Here is a 26001-nt window from a genome sequence, read left to right as displayed (position 1 = left end):
AGCTGAGTTTTGACACAACTCTACAAGCCAGAGGGGATTGCCCTCATTTTATAGATGGGGAAACTGAGTACCAACAAGAGCAGTACTTAGTAGTAGTATTGAGAGTAGTACTGAGCAGTAGTACTTAGCTGGTAGAAGACAGACTGGAGATTTGAACTCAGGAGTGGTCTCAGCCCAATTTCCTCCACTGTACCGTACCCCATACTGCCCCTGGAACTAAAGAGGTAAGAAGGCTGCAGAGTGTCAGTAGAATCTTGGGGTGACTAAAGGCTGAAAGAGTTCATCTAAACCAGTGGTCCTTCCTCAGCTGCCAGGGCTGGGCTGCCAGCATATGAATCTCTTTTGGCAGAGTTTGTTAAAAGTATAGACTCAGGGCTTCCCATAACCCAGTGAGAGATGTACCAGTGTCGTCCTCATTTTAAAGATGGGGCACAGAGAGGTTGAGTGTACTCATAGTCACACAGCTCAAAAGTGGTAAAGTGGACTGTGATCAGAGGTTGTAACTCCTAGGCTCTGTCGTCTTCACCCGGACCCTCCATCGTGGGAATAGTGGGGACAACTTTCTCCCCATTCGCAAGCCACAGGTTGAGCTCATTCCTTGCTTGCCCTGGCCATGGCTAGTATGGCCTCAGAGTGTGACAAGTCTCCCAATTTTATCGTTGTAGGCAAAGTTAAAGATTTTATGATTAAATACTTAATATTTCCTGTTGGAAGTTTGGTGGCCTCAGATTTCTCCTCTGAGCAGGACATACAACAGAGGGTTGGACACAGATGGCCAGAGTTGAAGTTAGGCCAGGAAACATCGCTGTGTCTTTGGAAACAAAAGTCACCTTCCTTCCTCCGAGAGCAAGGGCGGATGAGAGAAAGAGGGCTTATGGAGAGCTTTTTCAAGCCCCTAGCTGGTGTGTGGGTTATTTTGTTTTTGTCATTTTGGGGTGCGGCAACTCCAAGGTCCTACTCTCTTTCTGTGTCTATCACCCCACCCCTGTCCTCCTAGGGTGACCTTGAGCCGCAAAACTGCTGTCCACGTGGACTGGGGCTGACATCGCACGTCCATCTGCCAGGACCCCTGCATCCAAATTCCGAGACATGGCAACCAACGGCAGCAAGGTGGCCGATGGGCAGATCTCCACCGAGGTCAGCGAGGCCCCTGTGGCCAATGACAAGCCCAAAACCTTGGTGGTCAAGGTGCAGAAGAAGGCAGCAGACCTCCCCGACCGGGACACGTGGAAGGGCCGCTTCGACTTCCTCATGTCCTGCGTGGGCTATGCCATCGGCCTGGGCAACGTCTGGAGGTTCCCCTATCTCTGCGGGAAAAATGGTGGTGGTAGGTGCTGGCCTGGGGACCTCCTGGCTTGGTCTGGACCTTGCAGAAAGGATCCTGCTTAGGCATTTTTCTGGGCCAACTGTAGGAGAAAAGCCCCGCTAAAGACTCCAGAGGGAGGATCAAGCCCCATTTCTTGCTTCATGTCCCTTTATCAAGATTCTGAAAGGACAATTGTCCTCCATTAATGATACCAAGAAGTTCATCTATTCATTTGCAAAAAAAACAAGGGATGTATTTTGCGTAAGACTGTCCTTGGGCCTGTGTTTGGCTGTGGGTCCTACTTTTGTGACAGGTATAAAGAAATCCTGGATGGGGACACAGAACCATGGCACTCCACCAGGGTGGGTCTCGAAAGTCTTGGGGCCACGAGCATCTGTCTTCTTTACCCTGCAGGAGCCTTCCTGATCCCCTACTTCCTGACACTCATCTTTGCGGGGGTCCCTCTCTTCCTGCTGGAGTGCTCCCTGGGCCAGTACACGTCCATCGGGGGGCTGGGGGTATGGAAGCTGGCTCCTATGTTCAAGGGTAAGTCTGCAGAGCGGGGCCCTGGGCAGTGTCTGCCCACACACACTCCTGCCCCTCTGGAGAGAGGGAGCTGTCTACGCAGACTGGTGCTGACATTACATATCCGCCCACCAGGTGCATGTCTGAGCAGAGTGAGGGCTATTGCAAGGGGCCAGGTGGCAGAATACTGTGCCAGTCAGAAACTAGGGAGGTGGCGTGGAGAGGCCCAATCCAGAGTCCCCTGCACATCAGCTTGCTCTGTCCTGTTAGCCCATTTATTTCCCCTGCAAGGGCTAGGTGTGACTTTCTTTGCCTCATGCTCAGTGCCTGACAGGCACCCAGGTAGACACATGGTGAGTTGTGCTCACTGACCGAGGGCCTGGGCCCCACCTTGCCTGACAAGCTGAGACCCCAGCGCTCCCTGCCACCAGCCTGCACTGGGCCCAAGACATGAGTCCTGGCCCCTGGTTTGCCAGATGTACATGGCCTTCAGCAAGTCACTGCCTCTGTCTTAGCCTCAGTGTCCTCAGTAATGCCTGTCTCCAAGATCATTAAGATTGTAGAAGCTGTGGAGCACGCCAGGACAGTTCACGTCAATTCTGTATTAAATGGATGCATGACTCTGTTTTGCTCCCAGGCGTGGGCCTTGCGGCTGCTGTGCTATCATTCTGGCTGAACATCTACTACATCGTCATCATCTCCTGGGCCATCTACTACCTGTACAATTCCTTCACCACGGTGAGTGGTCCCTTTGACCACCTCGTCCAGCAGGAGTCACACCCAGAGCCCACCCTCAGCCTGCCACAGCCACCACTCTGCTGACAAGGCCATTCCTCCAGGAGTGGGGAACTTAGTTTATCTTTTGTGGGCCTTGGTCTCCCCATAACAGCCATAGCCTCGCAAATTTAGCGTCTCCTCTGGGCCAGGCACTCCTTGTAGGCTCACATCCAATGCTAATGACACCCCTCTCAAGTGGGTCTTGTTAGCCCATTTTATATGGATGCAGACAGCCTGGGTTCAAATCCTGACTCTACTGTATACCAGCTGTGCAACTTCAGAAAAGAGACTTAAACTCTCTGAGTCTCAGTGCCCTCATTTATAAAATGGAAATAAAATTAAAACCTGCCCCAGCTCCTCAAAAAATTAAACATAGAATTACCATATGATCCAGCAATTCTGCTTCTGAGTAGATACCCAAAGAATTAAAAGCAGGCTCTCAAGGAGATATTTGTATACTCCTGGTCATAGAAGCACTACTCACAGTAGCCAAAGGTGGAAGGAACACCAGTGTTCATTGATAAATGAATTGATAAGCAAAACGTGGTCTATACATGCAATGGAATGTAATTCAGTCTTTAAAAGGAAGGAATTCTGACACATGTGTCAACATGGATGAACCTTGAGGACATTATGTTAAGTGAAATAAGCCAGTCACAAAAATACAAATACTGCATGATATCGCTTATATGAGTTCCCTAGAGTAGTCAAATCTATAGAGACACAAAGTGGAATGATGGTTGCCAGGGGTTGTGGGTAGGGGGTGAGGAGTTGTTGTTTGATGGGTAGAGTTTCAGTTTTGCAAAATGCAAAAAGTTCTGGAGATAGATGGTGACAGTGTTAGACAACCCATTTCTCAGAACGTGTTCCCATTGTGAAGTGACACATGACTCTATTTGCAGAGGTGCGGCAGGGTTAAGGGAGCTACATTACGGATATACTTAATGCTTCTAAATCCTACACTCACAAATGGTTAAGATGGTAAATGTTATGGGCATTTTATCATAATAAAAAAATGAAAGAAAACAAAAGTGAAACCCACCTCATAGGGTTGTTATGAGGATTAAGGAGCAGATATGTGTAAGGAACTTAGAACTGTGCCTGGCAGAGAACAAGGCCTGCATTTGCTGTTGTTATCCTAGTGCAGAGTTGCACGAGTGAGGTCTCTCACCCAGGGTCACATGGTGGGGAGGTAGCCCCAGCTGCAGCTTGGAAGGCTGTTCTTATAGTGAAGACGTTGAGGTTCAAACCTCAGCTCTGGCACTTAGTAGCTGTGCATTCTCAAGCAAGTCACTGTCCCTCTCTGATCTGTCAAATGGGGATCATAATGCTACTTGCCTCTCAGAGGCTTGGGGACCATGAGGGTGGGCAGGGTGCACTGGGACCACCCATGCCAGCCCCTGGGAGCCCAGCGGGATGTGTCCTCATGACTGTGCCCTTGCAGACGCTGCCGTGGAAACAGTGTGACAACCCCTGGAACACAGACCGCTGCTTCTCTAACTACAGCATGGTCAACACCACCAACATGACCAGCGCCGTGGTGGAGTTCTGGGAGTGAGTATGGGGCCGTCGGGGGATGGCAGGGACGGGCATGACAACCAGAGCCCGGCAGGAGACAGAGGGCCCCTCAGAGGGGGAGCAGAAGAGGTGGGTAAAGGGGCTACAGTCATGTGTCACATCATGGCCCACATATACAATGGTGGTCCCATAGGATTATAATACCAGATTTTTACTTTACCTTTTCTACATCTAGACATGGCTAGTACAGAAATCACTGTGTTGCAGTTGCCTACAATATTCACTGCAGTCATGTGCTATACAGGTTTGTAGCCTAGGAGCGATAGGCCACACCATATGGCGTAGGAGTCTAGCAGGCTACACCATCTAGGTTTGTGTAAGTACACGCTATCATATGCACACCACAACAAAATTACCTGACAACACATTTCTCAGAATGTATCCCTGTTGTTAAGTGACACATGACTATAGTTGCAGAGTCATGGCAGGGCTAGGGCAGCCACACGGGATGCTGAAGGCCTTTTCTCCCCAGAAAGTGTTGGACTATAGATGGAGCCATGAGACACACAAGCTCTGACTTTTGATAGGGAAACCCAGCTACCTACAGAGCCTCGGTCCAGCAGGGAGAGTACATTCCCCAACATCTCTGCCTCTAATATCCTGCCAGTGCCTCCCACTGGTCAAACCCAGCTAGAAGCCAGAGAGCAGGGGGCAAGATAATATAGCCATAGCCATCAGCATCTGGAGCCTGGCACAGAGTAGTCGAGAGAGAGAGTGGATCAAAGAGGCAAATGGAGGGGAATAACCAGCACAGCCAGTTAGAATCACCTGGAGAGGTCAACCACATCCTGATTCATCCTGATTCATCCTGAAAACCAGGCTGATCTACTTACAAACCCTAGAGTCACGCGGAATAGACATGCACACACGCTCTGGCCATAGTGAGGACCATGCTGATTGTATCTTCAGGGGAGTACCTTGTAGCAATGTGTGTTGGGGGCACTGATGTGACGTGAGGTGCTGGGGCCCAAATCTCTCTGGCATGAAGGAAGCGCCTGTGCTGGAACAGCTCAGACGGATCCGGGAGCAGTCCAGAAGTTCCCAGAGCACCTTGGATTAGCTCCCAGGAGGAGTTGCTCTCAGGCAGTGTCAGAATCAGTGTTGCCTGATCTCTTCGTGGCACAGTGTCCGTGGCTACACTGTTTTCTTACAAATAAAAATCAAATTCTGCTGCAGCGAGTTCTGTTTCCCGGCATCTCCCACACTCAGCTCTCAGGCATGTTCGGACTTTTCATTCAACCATTTATTCAATAAACACTTCTTGAGCTCCTACTATGTGCCAGCGGATGAAAGGCACGGATGCCCAAGCAGGCAATGGCACCACCAGGCGGCCAGTGCGGAGAGGAGGGAAGCACAGGCAGCTGGGCTGCGGGGACCCTGGGGAGGCCCCTGGTTCAGCCTGGGTGGCGGGGGGTGGCATCTAGAGGAGAAAACTGCAGGGCAGGCAGGTGCTGGACAGGAAGAGTGTGAAGGCTGGGAGGCAGGTGAGGCCAGGCCAGGCACTAGTGAGTGGGCTGCAGCGAGTGCTGAGAGGAGGGAGAGACACAGGGGCCTTGAAAGGCTGGCCGGGGAGTTTGGGCTTCATTCTGAGAACAAGCAGGAGCTATTCATTGCAGTAAGCAGAGGAGTGACATGATCAGACTTGCAATTTAGAAGGTTCTCTGGGGCTGGAGAGGGGACAGAGCAAAAATGAAGGCAGGGTCTCACTAGGGGGCCACTGGGCCATCAGATGAGCAGTAGTGGCTGACTCAGTCCCTGGCAGGTCCTGCTCTCTTTGATCTCTTGACCAAACAACACTTTCTACTGATTAGTATAATGGGCCTTGCAGTCCCCAGCCACCTCTTGAATCACGGTGATGGTGGTGTCAGCACAATTCCAGGGGAGGGTATCGTCTGTGGCCATGCCCCGGGCACCCATGGGTCATTCCAGCTCCCACCAGCTCCATGTGACTTTCTCCTCCCTCCACTGTTTGACCAGGCGCAACATGCATCAGATGACAGACGGGCTGGATAAGCCAGGTCAGATCCGCTGGCCACTGGCCATCACGCTGGCCATCGCCTGGATCCTGGTGTATTTCTGTATCTGGAAGGGTGTCGGCTGGACTGGAAAGGTAAGGGATATATGTGCACAGTGGGGACAGGCGGGCACTGAAGAGAGGAACGGGTCTACAAAGGAAGCTCTGCCCAACAACTCCCACGAGGCCCATCCAACCTTGAGTTAAGCAGGTCCCTTCATCACTTGTGTGTGTCAGTTTCCTTTACTGCAAAATGGGAATAATAACATCACCTTACCTTCTAGGGTGGTTACAATGACAGGAAATAGTGCAAGTCAGGCATGTAGCACAGTGCCAAGCTCACAGCAAGTCCCATGGGATTCCACTGGGCACAACAGAGTCATCTCAAAACAGAAGGCAAATGTTGTTCCCGGCCTGTTGAACAAACTTTCCCAGAGCATCTGCTCTGCATCAAACCGTGTGCTAGGTACAGAAGCTCCAGAGATGACAGCTTCACATGCTAGCCCTTGAGGAACAACAGAGGTGAACAGGCTAATGGTTAAAGACTCAGGCTCTGTATTAAACAGTCCATGAGTTCAGATCCCAACCTCATCATTTACTAGCTGTGAGCTCAGGCAAGTCACTTTGCCTCCCTGAAACTCAGTTTTCTTCTCTGTAAAATGGGACTAATAATTATACTTATCTGTTGGTTCATTATGATAATCAGATGAGATGGTAATTTTGTCAAGCACTCAGCACCTAGTAAAGGGAGTTGTTATTGCTTTTTTTTTGAGACAGAGTCTTACTCTGTTGCCAGGCTGTAGTGCAGTAGCTCAGTCTCAGCTCACTGCAACCTCTGCCTCCAGGGTTCAAGCAATTCTTCTGCCTCAGCCTCCTGAGTAGCTGAGACTACAGGCGCGGGCCACCATGCCCAGCTAATTTTTGCATTTTTAGTAGAGACAGGGTTTCACTATGTTGGCCAGGCTGGTACCAACCTCCTGGCCTTGTGATACGCCCACCTCGGTCTCCCAAAGTGCTGGGATTACAGGCGTGAGCCACCACGCCCGGCCCTGCTCTTGTTTTTATTATCAGCAAGTGCAGAGCAAATGCCAAGCTGGGATGTCCAGCCTGGGAACACCTGGGAGGTGGAAAACTGGCCTTACCCCACCTCTTTTCCCTTCCAAGCCCTACGCCAAGAATTTTGGGACAGAAGATGGCAGAGTCTCTCACTGACCTTGACCTGAAGGGGAAGTGTGTTGACTCAGATCTTACAGCAAGTCAAGGGCAGAGAAGGGATTTGTACTGAATAAGCCGGGCAGCAGGAAGGTCAGAACTACCCAAGAAGCGGACTCACGGTGCTAGAAGCAGTAGTAGAAATGAACCAAGCAGAACCTTAACAAATTCCACACTTCGGTATGGGCAGAGCTGATGAAAAGCTGCCCTAGTTTCATGCAGTGGGAACTCTGGACCCACTGAGTTCTCAAATCCAAGCCTGGTGTAAAAATATCTCTGATCCATTCCTAGGACTAGGGATGCTGAAAGAGAGCAGGAGCATCTCCCAGTCTAACTTTAGGGAGCAGAAAAGTATAGGGCTTATGGGCTTTGGAAGGGTTTGAATCTTAGTCCCTGAGTTTCTAGCTGTGTGCACTTGAGCAAGCCATTTCACCTCTCTGAGCTTCAGTCTCCCCATCTGTTCAATGGTCACAATAACAGTACCTTACAGGGTCATCACAGAGACTGAGGGAGATGAGTAGAAGGCTTAACATATGGCTTACACATAGTAAGCACTCAATACATAGTATTACTTATAATCATCTTGGAGTGGTAATTAGAGTTCCTGCTACATTAGGAGTCTGGCCACTTCTTGGGGACAGAGAGTAGGGCCCCCTCACTGCATATATTGAGGATGTCAACCAATCCATCCACAAACATTTACTGAATACCTGCTGTGTGCCTGTCTTCATGCTGAACACAGAAGGCACAGGGAAGTACGAGACTGAGGCGACACATAATAAGCCTGCTGTATGTCCTCATGTGACCCACCTTTCTGAGCAGTAGGTGTGACTGTGCCCAGTTTCCAGACAAGAGAAAGTGAAGCTACGACATTGACCCTCAGTTACACAGCTCGTGGGTGGCACAGATGAGTTTGATTTCCCTTTTCCTAGCTTCAAGCACAATGAGTTTTCTTGTGGATTGTGACTGCCTTCCTTAATCCTACAGAATCTTGGGGTCAAGTCAGGTAGGTGAAGCTAAGGCGGTGAACTGTCCATGCTGACCAAGAAGCAGGCTCATATTAGACTCTGAGATATAAAGGTCATTGAACTTGAACATTGCTCTTCCACACTAGTGAGCAAAGAAATGCAATTTTGGACAATGATTACCAATTTGGCAAAAAATAATTGTTTAAATGAGGATACCTAGTGCTGGCCTTGTGAGAGGAAGACACTCTCTGCAATGCCAGGTAAAGTTCCATTTCTAGAAGGCAACAAGCTAATATGGATCAAAAGCCTGGGATGAGTTTATTCCTTTTAACTCAGTATTTCCACCTCTACAAATTTGTCCCAAGAGTGGTATAATAATTTTGTAGCAGGAGATTTATGTACAGGGGTGTTTAATGTGGTGTTATTTAGAGTCACAAAATTGGAGGTAACCTAAATGCATAACAGTGGGGAAACTTAGAATGGTAGGGCCTTCTGAGGGACTGTTTTGTGTAATTAAAATGTCAAATTGTTCATGAGGCAATAAAACAATGTTTAGTAAACAAAACAGGAAACAAACCTGTATGTGCTTGTGTTTTTTAACTCTAAACATGTTACATGGAAAGGCAAGTACCTAATTTGAACCTCATTTTGTGAGAAAATGCGAGCACATCTGTAAAGGAGAGTTTCAGAGGAGCATTCAGGTGAGAACATCCATGCATTTATGTGCTTGTCAGACAATTATTGAGGGTCTGCTATATATGGTGGACTGTTCTAGATATGGGGATGTGAACGGAGATGTGAACAACACAAGCCCTGCCCTCCACAAAGCTTAATTCTAGGTGCTGGTGAAGGAAAATTATGTATGTGTGTGTGTGCATGTCTAATTTAAAAGTTTTTCTGTCACCACATGCCTTCCTTGGATAATTTAGATGTCAAAAAATAGGAGGGGACGGGGAAGGGGAAAACCAAATGTGAGCTGCTTGGCTCAGACTCCAAGGAGGAGCTTCAGAAAAGTGGCCAAGGAGAGCAGAGATCTGGGAAGGCTTCCTGGAGGCGGAAGAACTGGAATCAAGCCCAGAGCCACAACAGATATGGATGTAGGGGAAATGGGGGAGGAGGAAGCAAAGGTGTGCAGAAGGAGGCATCACCAGTTCACCCACTTTCCTCCCAGGTGGTCTACTTCTCAGCCACATACCCCTACATCATGCTGATCATCCTGTTCTTCCGCGGAGTGACGCTGCCCGGAGCCAAGGAGGGCATCCTCTTCTACATCACGCCTAACTTCCGCAAACTGTCTGACTCCGAGGTGAGCACCCCTCTAGCCTAGGTTCTGAGCCATGACTTAGCAGCTTTGAGACAAGCTTTTGCATCTTTCCGACCCTCAATGTAGACCAGGTTTGTTACCAGGGAGAGCTGGTGGGCACGCAGAAAAAGCCGTGGGGAGCTTTGGCTATGTTGGTTACTTTTGACAGTCTTTGATGATTCTGCCTACAGGTGTGGCTGGATGCGGCCACCCAGATCTTCTTCTCATACGGGCTGGGCCTGGGGTCCCTGATTGCTCTCGGGAGCTACAACTCTTTCCACAACAACGTCTACAGGTTCGAGCAGACAGCTGCAGGAGCCGCTTCTTTCCTGGACGAGCCCCTCGAGTCCACGCCCACACTCACGTGTTAGGGCCCTCTTTGGCCACTTTGCACTCAGCTTAACCTCTCCCTGAGCCAGTCCTTTATGTCACTGCTTCTTCAGACACAGACATTCCTGTTGTGCCCTTCCCTGACCCTGATTCTCTGGCTCTGCCCTCCCCTAGCTTGCTCTTAGGGCCTGTACTTCTGGGGCCCACTGTGTAGCCCCATTCCCAGCCCCTTCCTCTGGGCCACCCCTCCGTAACCACAGCCAGCAGCTACACTGTCTGCCAGCCCTACCCTCCTGACCCCGCCCCTCCCTCTGCAGGGACTCCATCATCGTCTGCTGTATCAATTCGTGCACCAGCATGTTCGCAGGATTCGTCATCTTCTCCATCGTGGGTTTCATGGCCCATGTCACCAAGAGGTCCATTGCTGATGTGGCGGCCTCAGGTCAGCGCAACACTGTATGGGGCCGGGCTCCTGGCATGGGGGCATTAACCATGCTGGCTTTTGCCATCATCACCATTACCACCACCACTGTGGCTCACTGGCATTGAACACTCCCTATGTGCCATGCAATGCGATTCTTCTCAACATTTTGCAATACATGCTATGGTTAGCCATTTCATAGATAAGGAATCTGAGACTCACTCCCAATGGCATGGAGCTGGGAAGATGGTGGATCTGGAGTTGGAGGCCAGGTCTGGCTGACTCCCAAGCCTTGGGTCTTAGTCTCTTGGGCATACTGCCATTTCCAGCACAATCCTGGACTTTTTTGGGGAGACGATCCACTCTTGCCTTGGGCATATAAGCTTTGGTCCAATTCAGACATGTTCACCACCATACTACAAAGACCCCCAAATCTATGCTTTTGTCTCAGCTCCAAAAATGTTCTCACCAAGTGGGCCATGTCCACTCTGCTCACCACACAGCCATCAATGCCGCAGAGCCCAAGGAAAACCCCGGACAGCCCTGCCCTGCACGGCCAGGCAAGCAGCCAAGGGGAGGAGCCCGCTGTGTGCAGGGCAGAGGCCCCTGAGGCTCATGGGGGACACACGACTGGTCCCTTGAAGAAATGGGCTGGTCCTGTGAAAGGAGAATTCTCTGCTCAGGTTCTAGTCTCCCCTTCAAGGGCAGCTGCCATCTCATTTCTCTGCAACTCTGCAGCCATTACCCTGTGCCCATCCAGAGCCAGACCCAGGGAGGTTACAGTCTCCTTCTCATTCCAAGATTTTCTGATCTCTTAGACACCTCCACCAAGTACTCAAACACAACACGTGCCAAACACATGTTGCTCCAAAGTCTTCTCCTCCACTATGCTCCCCATCACAGAAGGGTTCCACCATCCGGTCCCCAGGGTGGAGACCTCAGCATCGTCCAGGACTCTTCCCTCACTCTGACCCTGCAAGCCAGCCAATACCAGGACCTGCCCCTTCTGGCCCCCCACACATCTCTCTGTCTGGTCACCTCTCTGCACCTGTACCATCCCCACCACTGGCCAGGCCATACCGTCCCTGGTCCAGACGATAGCCACAGCTCCTCACTGGTCCTCTTGCCTCTGGGCACAATTACTATGGCTCCTCATTCTCCACCCTCTTTCTGCATCTGGAAAAAGGGGCTGACAACACTCACTCGCAAGGTTACTCTGAAGATGAAATGAAAAAAGGCTTAGAAAATGGTGGTGTACTGGGAAGGCTGTAGGTGCTGAGGACATTTTATTTTTCTTCTTTTTGCCCTTTTCTGCTCAGGCCCTGGGCTGGCGTTCCTGGCATACCCGGAGGCAGTGACCCAGCTGCCTATCTCCCCACTCTGGGCCATCCTCTTCTTCTCCATGCTGCTGATGCTGGGCATTGACAGCCAGGTGAGGGCGCCCAGGGCACCCCAGGACCTCCCCACCCCATCTTCTCAGTCCCCGAGCAAGCAGGGAGAGGACGCCATTCTTGGCTGCCAAGAAGATGACCAAAAATTCCAGGCCCCTAGAATGTTCCACTGCATGAACTTCAGGAAACAGCTCAGCCACCTTCTCCATTTTCCAGAAGGGGACACTGATTCCCAGAGGGAAGGGACTCTCCTGAGGTCACAAAGTGAGTTATAGGCAGAATCAGGCTGGCCCCTGGGCTCTCCTGGCTCGGTGCTGCTGGGCCTCCATTTTTCCTTAGAGTTCCAGGCTTTGGGTGGGTTGGGGCTGGGGCTGCTGCAGGTGGCTGACCTCTGTTCCCTCCTGAAGTTCTGCACTGTGGAGGGCTTCATCACAGCCCTGGTGGACGAGTACCCCAGGCTCCTCCGCAACCGCAGGGAGCTCTTCATCGCTGCTGTCTGCATCATCTCCTACCTGATCGGCCTCTCTAACATCACTCAGGTAAGCTCAGTAAGCACCTGGAACTCCCCCAGCACTGCCCAGGGCCACGCCCAGGGCCTCCTTCCCCCTCCCCTGTTGTATACCACCTTTCCTGCCTTTATTGAGCATCATCTCCGTGCCAAGCTCTGGGCACATAACAGTGAGTCAGATGCGGTCCCTGCCCTCCAGAGGCTCCCAGGCTGGTGGGAGACACAAACATTGGCTGGGATACATAGGACAGAGCTAGAGAATGCAGTGCTGAACTGGCTTGGGGGCACCGGGCACTGCTTCCTGGAGGAGGGGATGCAGGAATTGAGTTTTGAAAGGCCCACAGAAATTAGCCACAAAGTCAAATTGGAGTTGGGCCTTTGAAGTTGAGACTGCTGAAAGCTTTCTTTCATTCTCATTTTTCTTTTGTATTGACATGAATGAGAAATGCTCACATAGCTGGTGAATTGTACAATATATATATAATATAATTGTTTATAGTATATTTGTTTTCTACTCTACATTTTATACAATTATATTTATCATTGTACAATATAAATATGAACAATTCTAGCGACATGAGTTCAGCCCTGTGGGTCTGATTTTTATAATCCACGAATCACCACCCAGATCCAAACACAGTTCTGCTCCAGAGTTAGTATTCATTCATCCCTTCATTCACAGTTGTTGAACACCTACTATGGGCCTGGCATGACCCTGGGAATTTGGCAATTAATGTGACAGATACTACCGTGTCTGCTCTCTTAGAGCTTACATTTTGGTGGGCAAGACTGACAAATTAGATGATTTTGGAGAGTGTCAGGTGCCCTGGAGAAAAGAGGATAGCAGAATAGAGAATGACCAGTGGGACAGGAGGGGCGCTCCCTCAAATGAGTAGTCAGGGGAGGTCTGTCTCTCCAAGGAAGTGAGCCGAGACTTAAATGATGAGAAAGAGCCAGCCAGAGGAAGATCTGGGGAAAGAGAGTAGAGCAGGTGCAAAAGCCCTGAAGCATTTGAGGGACAGGAGGGAAGCCGGTGTGGTGGAGGCAGAGGGAGTGAGGCAGTGGGTGCAAGATCAAAACCAGCCCATGCAGACCTTGCAGGCCAAGACATTGGGCTGGGATGGGACGGGATGGGATGGGATCTCTCTCTGCTTATTTATGTGTTACATTATTGTCTCATTTAAGCCATGGAAGATTTTAAGCAGGGGAGAGACATGGCTGATTTACACGTAAACAGATGGCCCTGGTGACCAACTTCTCTTTCTGCCCTCCAGCCTTACCAGAAATTGGCATTTCCCTCTACCACCTGAACATTTCCTTCCCAATCCCCAGACTGCCAAACTCCATGTCCTCTCATGGTCACAAAGCCCTCAGTGCTTCATCTAATCTATCCTGAAGCCTTCTTGCTGCAATGCAGCCTAATCCCAACCCCATTAGCCTCCAGAGCCCATGTCATCTGTGAACTGGCTGCCATCCACTGATGGGCACCGGGGGAAGTGCACCTGTTCTTACCTCTTTTTCTTTTGCAGGGAGGCATTTACGTCTTCAAACTCTTCGATTACTACTCTGCCAGTGGCATGAGCCTGCTTTTTCTCGTGTTCTTTGAATGTGTCTCTATTTCCTGGTTTTACGGTGAGTATCAGCCCCTCCTCCCTTATTCATTCACTCATTCATCCATTCATTCCTTTCTTCAATCATCATTCAACAAGTACAATTTGAACACCAAGTATTTTCCCTACATTTATGTATTCATTTATTCTTTACATTACAATTCAGTAAGGTTAGTCCAGGAGGCCCCCATGTTTAGAAGATATAAGAGCCGTTAAATGAATTCATTTAAAATAGGTGCCAACATTTCTTTATAAATTTTGGAATAAAAAGGGTTTTGAGATTTTATCCAGAAAAGAGAAACCAAAACCATTTTTTAAAGTTTTTAAGTTATATATTTTAAAAAGCTAGGCTGTAATGAAAAGTGCGCACTATCTTAAATAACAAAAGAAACACTGATTTTGCTTGTTTCGTGGCCTAAGTTTCTTAAGCCAACTGCATGATAGTAAAAAATGACAACATCCTTTCCTGCACATTTGATTGTCACAGCAGAGCAAATGTCTTGAAAGAAACATAATATTCTGTATCCCCTCTTTGCAATATCTGCCACCTCATCTGCCTTGTCATTGTCCCTTCTCTTTTTTTATATATGTATAAATTTAAGGGATATGAGTTCAATTTTTTTACATAGATATCTTGTGTAGTGGCAGAGTCTGGGCTTTAAGTGTACCCATCACCCACATAATGTACATTCTACCCACTAAGTAATTTCTCACCATCTACCCCAGCTCCCACTCTCCCACCCTTCTGAGTCCCCAGTGTCTATTATTCCACTCTGTATGTGCACCTGTCCCCAGTGTTCAGCTCCCACTTTTAAGTGAGAAAACGTAGTATTTGACTTTCTGTTTCTGAGTTGTTTTGCTTAAGATGATGGCTTTTGCAAAAGGCATGACTTCATTCTATTTTATGGCTGAATAGTATTCCACTGTGTATGTATACCATATTTTCTTTATCCAACCATCCACTGATGGACACTTAGGTTGAATCCATATCTTTGCTATTGTGAATAAACACATGAGTACAGATACCTTTTTGATATAATAATTTCTTTTTCTCTGGGTAGATACCCAGTAGTGGGATTGCTGGATCAAATGGTGGTTCTATTTCTGGTTCTTTGAGAAATCTCTGTACTGATTTCCATAAAAGTTGTACTAATTTACACTCCCAGTACCACCTTTTCTCTCTAACTGTTCTAACATGGTCAGATCCTCACTGGTCAGTGGCTCTGCTTGTAATGTGAGCAGTGCCCAAAGCCACTCTGGTGAACTTCAAGATACCCTGTGGGTTTAGGGTTTTTCTTTTTTGTGAGATTTGCAGTTCTTCTTTGCAACTGATTACCAGTTTCTTATAGCAACTATATATCAGGGAAAAACAGCCCCTGCCCAGGAAAGCCTTTGAAGGAATGGCTGGGATAGATGTAGAGTGGGAGGGACATTGAGAGTGGCAGGGGTGTGGGGGGATTATCTTGTCAATATCCTTTTGTTGATAGATATCGTCACAATAAAGTTACTTGCTTACCTACACACTTGCTGTGAGAATTGGGCTATTGAAAAGTACTTAGTAACGAGGACCCCCTGAGCATTAACCCCATGGTACAGACAAGGAAACTGAGGCTCAGAGAAGTTAGGTTTCTTGCCCGTGGTCATACTATGAGAAAGTGGTAGCACCAGGCTTTGACCCTAAAGTACCCACATCTCATCCATCTCTCCTACTCCCAATGTCACAGGTGTCAACCGATTCTATGACAATATCCAAGAGATGGTTGGCTCCAGGCCCTGCATCTGGTGGAAACTCTGCTGGTCTTTCTTCACCCCAATCATTGTGGCGGTAAGAGGAAGACCTGATTAGCCCTGTTAGAATGAGGCTAGACCAAGCCCTGGGGGGACTCAGGTCCAAAGGCAGGTGGAAGAGGTCCCCAGAAACCCTGTTACTAAATAATACTTCCTCTACCATCTGTTGGGCATCTATTCTGCACTCTGCATGGTACAGGACACATATATCACCCTCACAAACCTCAGAAAAGAGGCATTATTGTGCCGCTTTACTGCTGCAGGATCTGGGGTTCACCTAGCCAGCATCATCCAGCTAATCAGTGCTGAGATTCGAAGCAAGCTGGCCTGATTCCGAAACCCAAGCTCTTGGCACTTGCAGACCCTTCTTCTCAGGGTCCCTCATTCCCACAAGCAGGAGCTGAAGGAGGGGCAGGCCTGGGAGGGGCCATTCGAGGTCCTTGAGGTGGGGGCAGAGCCACTACATATGTTGTGTCCCACATAAGGGGACCCTGCCAGTGGCACACCAGGAGCTGATACTTCACCCTTGCTCTGCTTTCGAAGCTAGGGAACTTGGAGGAAAGGGTTCCCTTTTCTAATTAGTCTCCTTGGAGGGGTCGCCTTTTCCTACTGATCTTCCCTGAGAGGATGTCTTTTTCTATTATGTACAAAGGCACCTTATGTGCTAACAGTGCATAAGGTGCTGTGTCAGCCTCCAGGCAAGGGTAGAAGGCAGTCAGCCTGCTGGCTTCAGAGTGCTCCATTCTGTGACTGACTCCTCCCCATCCATGCCCTCCCCTCCACCCTCTCCAGGGTGTGTTCATTTTCAGTGCTGTGCAGATGACACCTCTCACCATGGGAAGCTACGTTTTCCCCAAGTGGGGCCAAGGTGTGGGCTGGCTCATGGCTCTGTCTTCCATGGTCCTCATCCCCGGGTACATGGCCTACATGTTCCTCACCTTAAAAGGCTCTCTGAAGCAGGTAAGCCCTTTCCCACCTTCCAAATTGCCAGTGCCCTTCCCCCACTGTGCCAGGAACAGCCCCACCCCTTATGGAGCTCACAGTCTAGCTGGGGAGACAGACAAGCCAACAGCCAAAGACAGTAGAGAATTCAAGCCAGGGGGGTGGGAGCAAATAGCCCTGCCTCAGCCCTACCTGGTTTAAGGAGGATTAAAGAAGGATCTCCAGAAGAGGGCCTAAGGATAAACCAGACTTAAAAGTAGAAGCAGAAAGAAGATTCCTAGAAGAGGGAGGGGAGGAGAGGTTGGGAAGCATGTGCAAAGGTCCAGGGGTATAAACTGCATCGGGTGAACTGAAGGGAGATCAGTGTGGCTGGAGGGTAAAGTGGAAAGAGGCGTGAGGAGGGGGCATGACAAGAGATGAGGTTGGGATGTAAGAAGGTGTGCCAGATCGTGAAGGCCTTTGAAAACCAGTACAAGAACTTTGGACTTTATCCTGGTGGCAGTGGGGCATCATGAAGGGCTCGGAACAGATGGAGGGTGGGATCACATTTGCCCAAGGCTCACTCTAGATCTCATTTGTAGGGTTAATATAGAGAAAATGTGATCTTACCCACAAGGAATGACAGAGCACAAAAGACCTGCTGCCCCCAGCAAGGGCCTCACCATCACATAGGGTTCTCTGTCCATGCCTGCACTTTGTTAAACTGCACTGAATTCTTGAGGGAGCAAGGGAGTGCTGGAGGGGCCAGGCAAAGAGACATTGATGAGGTGTGTGCAGGCTGAGAAGATGCCACTGGGAAGAGTGGAGAGTCAGAGCGTGGGGGCTGTCCCTGAGGGCCCTGGACAAGAGGCTCTCCACTGTAGTTCCCCGGGAGATGCACCTGCCAGGCCCAGGGGAAGCACTCTCAGGTCCAAGGCACAGGGAAGCCAGGCTGCAGGTTATGTGCAGGCCCGGAGTTACTGGGCCATCCTCCTCTAACCTCAGATGGAGAAACTGAGGAACCACAGGGGTTGGACAAGCAGGTTCCCAGTTCAGGAAGCTATGAACAGAGCCAGGGCTTGCAGCCCTTTCTTCCCACTGTAGATCCAAAGCTTTCATTTTCCATGATCCACTGGAAAGCCTCAAACAGCAGCTGGGGCTTGGCATGATGAGAGGTCAAGGGGGTGCCCTTGCAGAAAAGACCACAGCTTGTGCAAAGGCCCAGTGGTAGGAAGGGCCAGGGCGTACCTGAGGCCAGGGTGTGAGCTGATGGGGCAGGATGGCAAAGGCAGTGGGGGAATCCGTCCATTTTGCACACATGGACGGAACCCTGATGATGTGCCAGACAGGACTGTCCATGCTGCGGACACAGCCATGAACAAGATAAGCAGAAGTCACACCCTCCTAGAGCTCCCATTCTGGTAGAAGAAGACAAGCAACTAACAAAAAAAAACATGTGAGGTGGGAAGAACACTATAGAAAAAAATCAAGTAGGTGGGGGTTTAGGGAGTGCTGGGTGAGGCCTCACTGAGAAGGCAAAACATTTGAGCCAAGACTTAGGAGGCGGAGAGTGGGCTGTCGCTATCTGAGAGAAAGACTGTGCCAGACAGAGGGTGCAGCCCGTGCAAAGGCCCTGGGTGAGAGCGTGCCTGTTGTGTTTGCGGGGCATCGAGGAGTCCCATGCGGATGGGATGGATACACGAGGGAGAAGGGAGGACACTGAGGACTGGGAGGTGGCAGGGGCCAGGTCATGTAAGGCCTTGGAGGACTTTGGCTCTGCCTGTCAGTGAAATGGGAGCCTCTGTTGGGTCCTGAGTAGTAGAGGGACGTGATCTGAGTCTGGTTTTCACAGAACTCTCCTGCTGCTGTGTTGAGGACAGAATGAAGGGGTGAGAGGACAGAATGAAGGCGGGAGTGGAAGCTGAGGGCTGGGAGTTGTTGCAATAACCCAAGTGAGAGGGGCTGTGGCATGGCCCATGTGGGGCAGGATGTGGGGCTGTGCCTGGAGTCTGGGTGTAGTTTGGAGGCAGAGCAGACAGGATGGGCTTGAAGAGAGGGCAAGAGAAGGAAGCAGCCTGTTCCCACCATCCCAGCCTGGGATTTTCCCCAGAGAGCCTCACGCCTTCCTCCCCGGTGCCCACAGCGCATCCAAGTCATGGTCCAGCCCAGCGAAGACATTGTTCGCCCAGAGAATGGTCCCGAGCAGCCTCAGGCCGGCAGCTCCACCAGCAAGGAGGCCTACATCTAGGGTGGGGGCCGCTCGCCGACCCGACACTCTCACCCCCCAACCTGGCTGAGCACGACCACCACTTGATGTCTGAGGATACCTTCTATCTCAACCTACCTCGAGTGGCGAGTCCAGACACCATCACCACGCAGAGAGGGGAGGTGGGAGGACAGTTAGACCCCTGGGTGGGCCCTGCCATGGGCAAGGATACCCAGTGGCTTCCGGTACCTGGTGGGCTGGTGACCTTTTTAATCTAGGCCCCATCAGCATCCCACAATCGGACTTGGTAACCACCACGGTAGATCATTTTTATCCCTCCAGGGAGCGTGATGCAGCGAGGCCACACGTGCTCCTGGCTTTTAGACCTGTTCCTGACTGTTCTGTTACTGCCGAAACCCATGACTGTTATCTCGGACTTTGCAGGAGTTCCTTTCCCTCAGAACGCTGCTCCATGCACAGGAAAAGGGCATTTTGTACAATGGAGACTTCCCAGGAACGCTTGCTGTTAAGTAGCAGGAGCCAGCAGAGCTCTGGCTTTCGTGTTTTTTGTTTTCTCCTTTCCAAGGCAGCTGGACAAAAAAAAAAAAAAAAAAACCCAGGGGCCTCAGTCGATATTCCCAGGGCCGCTTCTCCCGCAATCTGCAGCGTGCCCTTGTCCCCGCTGCCTGAATGAATGAGCATTCTGCAGCCCAATGTCCCTGTCCCCTCCCCGCCGGGCCATTCTGATTGGACCTGGCCCAGTGCAATCCGTCCAGACAAACCCTGCTTGCTGGAAAACTGCCACAAGCACAACTGATCTATTTTTATCGCCATTCCAGGGGCCTCAGGTCCTACTGGGGAAACTTCCCATACCTGAGCTCCAGTTTCTCTTAAGCTGCCCAATTTCACAGAGTACAAAATAGTTGCATGGGAAATCAAGGTGAAGGATCTGTCCGACACTCAAGACGGATCCAGTAATCTTTCGGTCTCCTTCTTAAACTACCACCCTCACTGCCACCCGCCCCAAGCTGCTGCCGCCTCACCTTCCTTGAAATTCCTCAGCAGGAGTCTCCTCACTGCCACTGAAACCCACCCGGCCCACTAACTGAGGAGCTAGCGTTAATCCAGAGAACCCCCCGCAATGTGCTTCCGAGATTCAAACTGCTTCATTGGGAAGTATGATTTGTTCCTTTCCGGAATCGGGCTCTGTGGTGGCGGCGGCACTTCAAGTGAAGACAGTTTCTTGCAAGCTCCAGTAGCTCCGCGTGTCTCATTTGCCAGGAAGATGAGTTCCCACATAGCAAATCGTACGTTGTGCACTGTAGCTCCTTAGCTAGTTAGCTCACAAGCCGTGTTTTATGACTAATCCTTAATAACTATGGTAAATAACTGTGACTGTGGGGTTTTTAATCTCTTGTCATTCTCATCCGAAAGTGACCAGCATACCAGTTCTTGCAATAAGATATTACCCTCAGAATATTAAGCACATTATTGTAGAGAAAAAAATATGTGTATACATATGAACGCATCATATGCACATTCATCCTCACGTGTGGCACATAGGGTCTCATTTGATATTGTATAGGAAATCTAAAACCTTTTCCTCTGAGGTCATCTGTAAAATAGTCCCATTGCCAAGGCATCCCCAATGCCAGCTGGTGAATCCATGATCAGAATCATATGTATTGTTAAATTATAGTGTTTAGAATGACAGGAACCCCTCACTGTGTCTCATGGTCCCACTTCCCCATCTGTGTGTGAACTCCTTTAGACTAAGGGCAGGAAGAACTTCCAACTTTCTCTTTGTTCTTCAATGTGAAACTGAGAACAAGTCTCTCTAAGACAAATGCAGTGTATTTAATGTTTGTAAGCAATTCTAAGTGAGATGTTTGGCAAGAAATCCCCTAACTGATTTCCATCCAAACCTACCTTATAGAGCACAATATTAAGTGTCGTACAATTACTGTGAGAACTGTGAATATGTGTAACATTTTTTTAGTATTTGCCCGGGGGGGAGAAGATATTGTATTATCATATATGCTTTTTTTGCAATAAGGATTTATTCTGAGAACACCAAGTAAATCTATCTCTATATAAAAATATATGTAATATATACATATTCAAAGTATATACAGAGCCTGTTTTAAAAAATACAGTATTATTTAGTAAAATTATCTGTTCTATGGACCAAATGTAAAATATTTATAAATGAAGATGCATTTTAAATGTCTATAAATGGTGTCATAACTACAGCACGGGCGTTATGTAAGTTTCTAAGAATTTAGAGGATAAATAATAAAGGTTCTATGATATACAACATCAGACCTTCAATTCTTTGGGGTTGGGGCACAATATCCTCTTTCATCAGAACCACAACACATACACACAAAACTGTTTTTCCCCAGCAGAGAGAGATTTGGGCTCAAAACCCAACAAAACAGAGCTGGACCTCCCCAGAGTCTCAGAATGAGTCATAGAAAATGACTGTGTGCTCCGTGAGGGAGGGGCCTTCAGTGTGCATGGGATCAACTAAATAAAGATCTAAAACTGCAGGAAAGTAGGAGTACGTTTAGTGAACAACGGCACTCATTCATTCACTCACTGATTGCTTCCTCAACATTTTTACCTTTTTAAATCGTATTTAGAAAAATGTGAATTCTACAGAGAAGTTGTAAGAATAGTTCCGTGGACATATCTATGCTTCACCCAGATTCGCCCGTTGTTAACATGTCACCACATTTATCTTAACAGTCAAGGTTAGTTAACGGTCTTGACTAAGTCACGTCAGTCAAGGTTCAGCCTGGGAAGTGGAGCCACTGAATGTGATGGAATTGGGGCTCTATTACAGGAATGGACCTTAGACCACTGTAGGGCAGTTGGAAAGTAAGAGTCTGCAGTTTCTCTACCTGGTCTGCTCTTCCCTGGCTGTCCTTACCACTGGGCCTTCCTTTCATTCAGGTCTCTGCTCACTTGTCACCTCCTCACAGAGGCCTTCCCTGACCACCCTAGCTAAAATAATATGCTCCTTCATCTCTCTCTGCTCCCTTGCCCTGCTTTATTTTTCTTATTCTCAGCACTCACATGCTTACTAATTTAATGTCTGTCTCTCCCCACTATAAAGGAAGTTCTGGGGCCGGGCACAGTGGCTCATGCCTGTAATCCCAACGCTTTGGGAGGCCATGATGGGTGGATCTCTTGAGGTCAGGAGTTTGAGACCAACATGGCGAAACCCCATCTCTGCTAAAAATATAAAAATTAGCTGGGCGTGGTGGGGGGTGCCTATAATCCCCCACAGGAGAATCGAATAAACCTGTGAAGCAGAGGTTGCATAAGCCGAGATCGTGCCACTGCACTCCAGCCTGAGCAACAGAGCGAGACTCTGTCTCAAAAAAATTAATAAAATAAAGATAAAGGAAGCTCTGGGAAGATGGTGACTTTTGCTAATTCACTACCATGTTCTAGATGCTCAGAACAGTGCCTGACACAGAGTAGAAGCTCAACAAACATACAAATGAATGAATGAATGAATAGATGGATGGGCAGACAGATGAATGTATGGATGGCGGGATGGATGGATGGGCAAGGAATGGTGATGGAACAGCATCACAGGCACTGGCTTTGGAGTCAGACAGCTCTCCATGTGAGTTCCGGCTCTGCTGCTCACTCTCTCAGCAACTCTGAACACGTTGCTTAAATCTCTTTGTGCCCCAGTTTCCTCACAAAATTGTTGTTAAAGTGAAATGAGTTAAAACAAGGAAAGCACATAGCATGGTGCCTAACCCAAACTGAGCAGTTTAAAAAATAGTGCTGTTATTACAGCAATGGTTCCTGAAATGTTCCCTTAGAAGAACCTCTTTAATCGGGGTCCATCCCCCCACACAGAGCTCCATGTTTTGAAGGATTTTGTCTACCAAACTGTCGCTTAATAATTAAGCTGTTTCCCCCTTTTTATTAATCAGATGTGGCTGCTAATTAGAACTCCTGATTAGCATGAGGTAACCAGGGTGACAGCACTAAGCTGATATCATTCCAGGCAAAAGCAAAGCAATGTGGCATTTGGGGTCCTCAGCTTACCCGGATGGTTTGTAATTATGTGATTTCCTCTGGGCTCTATAATATGGAAAAAAAAAAAGGTTCTGATGTCCCATTGACTTTTCCAGGGACCTTCACAGGTTCAGGACCTCAGGTGGGGTTTATGTCTCACAAAATGTTTGGCTGCAGACTTTGTATTTCCCTTTGTTTAAAACCAAAGTTCGCTTTGAGGAGTAAACATTTTCCAGGCTGGGTGACCACAACCCTTGATACAACTAATACATATAATGAAAATGGCTCACCGATTTGAAGCTGAAATTTTGTCCACATCTCTATTTCTTTCGGATAAACTCCCAGCAGTGAAATTGCTGAGTCAAGCAGTCTGTGCATTTTCAGGCCGCTCATACCTAGTGCCGAACTGTCCTCAGGGAAAGTGGTGACCATTTTTATTCCCCTTAGAAGTATATGGTAGTGATAATTTCCCCACTCCTTTTCCAAAACTAGCTCTTACTATTTTTTTTAAATCTTTTTCCATTTCACAGCTAAAGATATCTTAATAGTTGGCTTATATTTCTTTGAATTTTACTGACGCTGGATCATTTCTTTCATGTCCTTTCTGGCCTTTTGTATTTATTTTGTGAATTTATAGCTCATGAGCATCTTGTTGCTCTTTAGAGACAGGGTCTTACTCTATCACCCAGGCTGGAGTGCAGTGATGCAATCACAGTTCACTGCAGCCTTTAACTCCTGGGCTCCTGCTTCAGCCTCCCCAGTAGCTGGAACTACAGGCACGAGACACCACATCCAGCTAATTTTTAAATTTTTCTTTTGTAGAGACTGTGTCTTACTATGTTGACCAGGCTGGTTTCAAACTCCTGGCCTCAAGCCATTCTCCTACCTTAGCCTCCCAAAGTGCATGGGCAACTGCACCCAGCCAGCATCCTGTTTTTGTGTTTGTCTTATTTGTTTGGAAGAGTTGTTTTTAATATCTTGAGGATATTAACACTATGTTATGTATGTTGCAAATACATATTAAACCTTAGGGAACTAAATCACAGGATGTATATGGATAGGTATATGTGTATATGTATATGTACATGTATATGAGTATGTACTTGTGTATGTGTATCTGTATGTATAGATATATGCATATGTACGTGTGTAGATAGAGATAGATAGATAGATAGATAGATAGATAGATAGATAGATAGATAGATAGATAGTCTCTTTTCCCAAGGAAGTATTTCTGTTTTCTAGTTCCTGGCTTCTCTACTTCCAAACATTTTACAGTTTGAGTTAAAGGCTGGGAAAACATTTTTGGCCATCCCCTTTTCCAATCCTATGTTGGTGTAGCCCCTCTCTTGGGTAGAATTCATGGTTTGATAAGTGTCAAGTGGTTAGGACAGGGCCTGGTACACAGGAAACACTGAGATTGGGCCATTCTGATGACTTTTTGCAACCATGCAATAGCGCCAGCTGCTTACTCTTCTCTCGTCCTCACAAACCAGCCCTCTTATGATCCTCATGGAACCTTCCCTGGGACACCCTTCAGGCTCACTGGGTCACTGTCAGAGCTGCTCAGAGAAGGCAGGTGTTGAAGTAGTGGCAGTCATGACAACAGTGGTAATTATAACAACTATTCATTCAGGCCCTACTAAGTTTGAGGCTCTGTACCAACCACCCTGCAAGATTTTTCTCACGTCTCCCTCAGGACCAGCCCATGGGGTATGGGTGACCCCCCATGTCAGTGCTCCAGCTGTAGCACTGAGGTCCCTTCTCCATCTTCATTTTTGTGCACACTGGCTTCCGCTGTGCCTGCACTCTGACATCCAGCACCTTTGTCTGTGTCAGACACAGGCATTATTTTTATAATAGGAAATACATAATAAACTGTATTTTTAAATACACAAAGTCATGACCAGGCATAGTGGCATATGCCTGTAATCCCAGAATTGGGAGGCCAAAGCAGGAGGGTTGTTAAGACCAGGAGTTCGAGATCAGCCTGCACAGAAAAGATTTAAAAAGTTAGCCAGGTATTATGCCACATGCCTGTAGTACTAGCTGTTCAGGAAGCTGAGGCAGAAGGATGGCTTGAACCCAGGAGTTCAAGGTTGCGGTGATCTCACCATTGCATGCCAGCCTGGACAACAGAAGGAGACCCTATCTCTAAAAACAAAACAAAACAAAACAAAAAGGCACACAAAATCACGTGGGCTTGTCAATGTGGAGGAGGACAATTTACTGACAAGGCATCTCATTATAATGCACATACAATTAAGGACTGTGTATATTTTGCTTTTGGAGGAAAATTTTCCTGTACCAAAAAATGCTAATGGGACATGGGTGAGGAGACCAACCGTGACAGACAACTCTAATAATATCCTAACATGGGCGAAGGAAAAATCAAGTGCTCCAGTGATGTGTTTACTGATGCTTCACCTGATGCTGTTAAAGAGAATGTCTTGGTGTTTTACTTGAGGTTGATGTCAGTTCAGGTCCACCAGGAAGCAGATGCCAAGACAAATGTAGCAGTAAACACCTTGAAATTTTTTAATGTTGCATAATAGTTGCATGTATTTATAGGGTACATGTGATATTCTGATACATGTATACAATGTATAATGATCAAATCAGGGCATTTAGGATGTCCATCACCTCAAATGATTATCATTTCTTTGTGTTGGGAATATTTCAGATCTTTTCTTCTAGCTATTGAGGTAAACTCACTTAAATGACACAAGAGAGAAAGGGCAGGGCCAGGCAGGACCTGGCCACATTGATGGCTGGACAGCAGGAGAAGGAAGGAGGCATGGGTGGAAGAGACACAGATTGTTGTGTAGTGCTGGGGCAGTCTCAGCCAGCCCACCAGGGAGCCTCAGTGCAAAGGCTGTGCTTAGAAGAGTTCCACATTGAAGAAAAGTTCCACATTGAATTAACTCCACTGGGTGCTGCCAGGGAGAGTGTAAACTTGGCTCAACACTGTGGGACATCCCAAAGGCACTGCAACTTGGGGCCACTAGCCTACTGTACTCCCCACAGCAGTTCTCCAAATTACAGGAATGTGGCGGCAAGGAAAAGATGTCCATATTTCCTGAATGCCTTCTATGTGCC

The 26001-nt window shown here is 48.3% G+C and overlaps 1 protein-coding gene across 3 annotated transcripts in view; it reads left to right on the top strand.

Annotated features, from left to right (window-relative positions):
* Positions 1-21175, top strand: part of SLC6A1 (solute carrier family 6 member 1) — a 43386-nt gene extending 22211 nt beyond the window's left edge. For 2 of the 3 annotated variants that reach the window (XM_012471718.3, XM_012471725.3), the window contains exons 3-16: positions 998-1327; positions 1721-1852; positions 2469-2569; positions 4053-4162; positions 6164-6296; positions 9552-9686; positions 9875-9978; positions 10331-10455; positions 11754-11866; positions 12233-12364; positions 13863-13965; positions 15668-15768; positions 16524-16691; positions 18796-19198. In XM_012471718.3, coding sequence (XP_012327141.1) covers positions 1090-1327; positions 1721-1852; positions 2469-2569; positions 4053-4162; positions 6164-6296; positions 9552-9686; positions 9875-9978; positions 10331-10455; positions 11754-11866; positions 12233-12364; positions 13863-13965; positions 15668-15768; positions 16524-16691; positions 18796-18900 — 1800 coding nt within the window. In that variant the 5' untranslated portion in view covers positions 998-1089 and the 3' untranslated portion in view covers positions 18901-19198. Of the gene's footprint in view, positions 1-997; positions 1328-1720; positions 1853-2468; positions 2570-4052; positions 4163-6163; positions 6297-9551; positions 9687-9874; positions 9979-10330; positions 10456-11753; positions 11867-12232; positions 12365-13862; positions 13966-15667; positions 15769-16523; positions 16692-18795 lie in introns of all 3 variants that reach the window. The other variant, XM_012471736.3, reaches the window with a different exon arrangement.
* The last annotated feature ends 4826 nt before the right edge of the window (positions 21176-26001 follow it).

This window comes from Aotus nancymaae, unplaced genomic scaffold (genome assembly GCF_030222135.1).
Source record: "Aotus nancymaae isolate 86718 unplaced genomic scaffold, 86718_ANA_hifiasm-v0.15.2.pri h1tg000046l, whole genome shotgun sequence".
Classification (NCBI taxonomy): Eukaryota; Metazoa; Chordata; class Mammalia; order Primates; family Aotidae; genus Aotus; species Aotus nancymaae.
The sequence above is the reverse complement of the archived record's forward strand: the minus strand, read 5'-3'. Positions and strand labels throughout refer to the sequence as shown.